We start from the raw sequence: 4,825 nt of genomic DNA, 5'->3' as shown, positions 1-4,825 counted from the left end.
CGGCATTCCGGACGCACTCGCGTGATTCGTTCGTCATTCGGGGTCACCTAGACAACATCGTCAACGATTGGGACAAAAATGAGTCAAATTTAATTTTCGTCAAAATTTTAGTTTACAATCAAGAGTTTCAAAATTTTATTTAAGTTTCGATTAATTATACAACAAATAAAGGCGTAGGTGACGTGAATTTCAATACTTAACGTGTCGATCGTCCTAATCGTGATATTCGTGTACGAATGTGCGAAAGTCGTAATTGGCGTTCTTGAGGCTTCTAAACACTATGAAAACTCATCGTCGAATCGTCACAAGTTGGTCCTAACATTCCAAGTGCTGGAAGTTTATGATCAGCCACGTAGCTTTTCGAAGAGAGTTATGAGATTGTTTGAATTTCTATATAGGTGGGTTCCATCTCTTGTGTTCTAGGATAGTCAAAAGGAAAGTCTTATGGCTGGATCTTAAGCACTAAGATGAAAGAAAGACCTCACAAAAAATGAGGTCAACACACCATATCATCATGGAAGTTTAATAATGTACTTTCTTTTATTTTTATTGTTTATAAAGTTCAAGGTGGGCAATCTTTGTAGCTTCTAAAATCTTATAAATAAAGTAAAACCTAATTGATTGTTTAATATTAAAAGTAAAAAAACTATAGAGTCTCTCTATCTCTTTCTTGTTTTTCTCTTTATTCAAACTTCCCTTTATTTTCTACCCTGTGAGATCTCATTAGCTAATAATAGGTTTTATATACCAATACTAATAACTCTTAATCTAATAGAATGTGATCAGTCATCCTCAACTTTTAGAGTTGAATGACTTACTATTTGCACTTCTAAGTTTCTTTATCCAACTATTTTTTAGATATTTTAAATTGAAATATATAAAAAAAATTTGAAATCAAAGCAAGTTATTCTTGAGCTTATAAATCTTTTGGTTGGAGAAGAGAAAATAACTATAAAATGAATGTTCTTTCCCAGTAAAGAGAGCAATTAGTGGTATACCCAAATGCCAAGTTCAACCTAACAGAAAAATATTACATCGTCAATGTCATTCAAACACTCCATATTAAACATGGTCATGGGGGGTTATTTGCAAAGGAGATTCTTCAAGCTATGAGGAGGTGTTGGAGATAGCCTAAAAAAGATTACACAGTAGATCAAGGACTTCATATAGAGAACAAATATCAAAATAAAAGAGATTAGGGATAGTGTCTAAATCTTGTAGAATTAAAGGAGCCATCAGTAAATGTAAGAAACTAATGCAGAAAAAGATTCATACTTATTTTATTGTATCCTTTTTATTTGTAAAAAGGAGTGGCAAGCAAGGATGAAGGGAGATGGCAATGGCATCCAACCAATGTAGATGGAGATTGGATCTAAGAGCTACTCATTTAAAGGTAATGAAAGATTGATGCTAGTAATAGCACAAAATAAAATAAAATTGAAAAAGAACTTGAGCTTCTAGCTAGGAAAAAAACAACCTAAGATAGAAGAATTTTCTTTTGCTTTGATTTTTAAGAATAACACTACATAACCAAGTAAAATTTTTATATTATTATACATGCACCACTTTATAAAATACATCATTTCTTGATAAAAAAAACGAAAGATGCACTACACAAGTCCCCAAAAAAAACCTTAATTTATTCTGCTAAAATAGAGCTTGAAAGCAAGGGAAAAAAAGCTTAATTTTCTATCAATCACTTCATATCAACAAATTATTATTATTTTGTTGCCTTTGAGTTGGATAGTAACGTAATTACAGTTCATAGAACTGTTTTTTTATCTATGTTACTTCGTACTTAACAAACTCATACATCAAATAAAAAAATTTAAAAGCAATCATAGAGACATGCACTTTCATATGATCAAGTTATATTTTTATCAAGAAAAAATTGTGTATTTCCACCATCTAAATACAAAATTAGCAGGCACAGTAGGCTTATAACTTGACCAGTTGTAAGTAGGCAATAAAAAATTTTACTCAATTCTCCTCCTATTCACAAACCAAACTTCATTTTGATTATACCCAAACTATCCCCCATCTATAGAAGCACAATCTATAATGACAACACAGACATAAGAAAACTTAATTGACAACAACAACAACCATAAAAAAGAATAATAAATAAATGAACTCCTTTAACTCACTATGGAGATATACATGAGTTCCCTTCCTCTTATTATTAGAGTGCATTTTCTCATTATTCATCGTCACTACTCGCAAATATTTCACTAATGCTCCATCCGCTAGAGCTCCCCTCATCCGGCTCAACGTCTATTTCAGTGTCTATTGGAGCTAGATTTGGTGTGATCTGATTATGATCGCCATCAACTACTTCCTCATTAGGTTGATCATCAACATTCGTTTGTAGGTTCTCGGATTCAGTTAATCTAGTTTGTGATGCATCAAATTGCAACAATATGCTCGATATGTCATTCTCCTCCAACCGAACGTGCTCCACCTACAATACATAATCAAAATTACATCCCTTTTTATCTATCTATATTGCATGGGTAGGAAGAATGGGAAATTGATGTTTCAAAAATTGTTGATTGTTAAGTGTCTAATTCAAATAATTACCTTGCAACTAAGGCTGCAGTAGCGATAGTTGTAATTAAGACCATTGCCACAAAAGGCACAAATATTCTTCCTTCTCGAAACTTTCAATTGAGGCCGCGGTCTCAAAAAAATGAATTCTTCTCTATATTGAATGTATGTCTGGTAATGCAATTAACAAAATGTTACAAAAAAAAATGATGAATTTTCCCCATTTTTTTTAAATAAAATTCGTTTTGACAACATTTCAACAAATGTAAGGTGATATGTTTAGTAAAAAATGAGTTTTAGGTGTTAGATATGTAAATACATAAGAATTGAGTGGTATGTACGCAAATCTTCCTACTAATTAATATATTAAAATCTTATTCATATAAAAATTGTTTAATTAAACTCTTACATTTATAAGACAAAAAAGAATTAAGAAAAAAAAAGAAAAAAGAAATTGATGGGCACATTCATTACCCGGATTAGGGAGCAGTTAATGAGCTCTTTGAGATCGTCGAATTTGAACGAGTGACGGCCATAGTGACGTCTAACCTGAGTTTAATGTGAGAAAAAAAATAGTATGAGCACTTAAAATTGTCTCACATATTCTAATACGAATATCGTTTAGCATTGATATATAACTTATTTAATAAGTTTAAGGTACAATTACACTAATACCTATCATTAATTATAATGATTCATCATATTGCGATTCAAGAATTTGTTATTGTAATGTAAGGGCTTACTAAATGTGAACTATCTCAGCAGGGATGGTCGGTTACACTATTACAATTGGAGATGGCTGACAAGGTTCAACATGCAGAAGACGAGGAATGTTAGTGTCGGTCACCAAGGTTTGAGGCATTAGGCATCCATGTTGGTCAACTTAGAGGTGTTATGTGGTCAATGTTGATCAAATGTGGCTTTGAACATTACAAATGATGACTTATGATGCTAAGTAAAAGGTAAATACCAAAAAGTAGATAATAATTAAACTTAAATACAGGCAATTCAAGATATTAGATTTTAATTAGAAAAAAACTCAATTTGTTCATTTTGTTATAAGTAACGCATATTGACGATCCTTAGCTCATCAATAAAATACACAACACAGAAAAATGAAAAAAAAGACATGGAAAAGTGATAAAGGAACATATAAACCAGAATAAAGCGGTGAGATCGATGGTCGGGCACACATTTACGGCAGATGCTCATACGACAATGGATGCAAAATCTATTCTTCATCTTCGTCTCGTGGGTCCCGCAAACAACAAAAAAAGTTTCCTCCATAAGAAAAGCCCACCCACCCACCTCGCCATCTCTCTCTCTCTCTACCTCTTCACAACAGTTTATATCTCTTTCTATCTCTAATAATCTTTCTTTCTCTAATTGTTTTGAATGGCATATGATTGGAGGGTAGAAGGAAGATGGAAGCAGCGAAGAGTTCAGAACTTATGATCCTTTTGCTGCTATTTATATGGGGAAGGACATACAAGAATATGAAAGTGAGCCTCTTGTCTTATTCACATTTTAAGTATATTCCACTAACAACAATAGATAAATTGGATAAAATTTAATTAAAATTAAATTAGAAGGATTTGCTTATATTCTATACCATTAGTATATATTTACAAATCTAATGCCTCAATTTTAACATTGTTTCAAACCCAACAATTGTTTGAATTTATATATCTAACATCTAAATTTTAGTATTCACCCGTATATCATTTAGTTCTTTATCATCACATAAAATTATGCTATTACTATATTTTTTTAAAACTATTTTTTTTTCATGTATATATTTTAATGTAATTTTGATAGTAAAATGTAATATAAATATGTAAGCTACTATGGGTTGTTGGTTGAGCAATCCTCAAACATATCTTTCAGGCATTTGTACAATCTAAGCTCTAACTTAAAGCCAGAATTTGTCTTAGGATTCTTAGGTTGTCATTCGTCATGACCTAAATCCTCACATCTTCAAGGTTATTTGTGTTGATTGCTTCACACAAATGTAAATCCTAATAAATAAAAATTGCAGGATAAAACATCTAAATGATTTCTCCTAAGTTAAAGCCAAATAATAGGATAGCTTAGGAAGTCACCGAAGTTCTCCTTCGGATCTGTGGCATCCTCTAGTGTTTCCTCCTTTGGACTCCAAAATAAAATGTTCCAAATTTGAACCAATCCCCCTTCACACTTCTTAGTCCAATATCTTTGAAATGTCCTTACCATTTGAACTCCTTGAAGATAATTTTTCTTGACTTTTATCGAGAGTATT

At 31.8% G+C, this 4,825-nt stretch overlaps 1 protein-coding gene across 1 annotated transcript; it reads right to left on the bottom strand.

Moving 5' to 3' along the window:
- Positions 1 to 2,200: 2,200 nt before the first annotated feature.
- On the bottom strand, positions 2,201 to 3,096 carry LOC110036036 (the record flags this gene model as incomplete). The annotated part of the gene is made up of 3 exons (XM_020740383.1): positions 2,201 to 2,461; positions 2,581 to 2,718; positions 3,022 to 3,096. Coding segments are annotated over 3 exons (474 nt in total), but the record flags the coding sequence as incomplete, so codon positions are not given.
- Positions 3,097 to 4,825: the final 1,729 nt, after the last annotated feature.

The sequence above is a fragment of the Phalaenopsis equestris genome, unplaced genomic scaffold, assembly GCF_001263595.1.
Source record: "Phalaenopsis equestris unplaced genomic scaffold, ASM126359v1 Scaffold201778, whole genome shotgun sequence".
Classification (NCBI taxonomy): domain Eukaryota; kingdom Viridiplantae; phylum Streptophyta; class Magnoliopsida; order Asparagales; family Orchidaceae; genus Phalaenopsis; species Phalaenopsis equestris.
The sequence above is the reverse complement of the archived record's forward strand: the minus strand, read 5'-3'. Positions and strand labels throughout refer to the sequence as shown.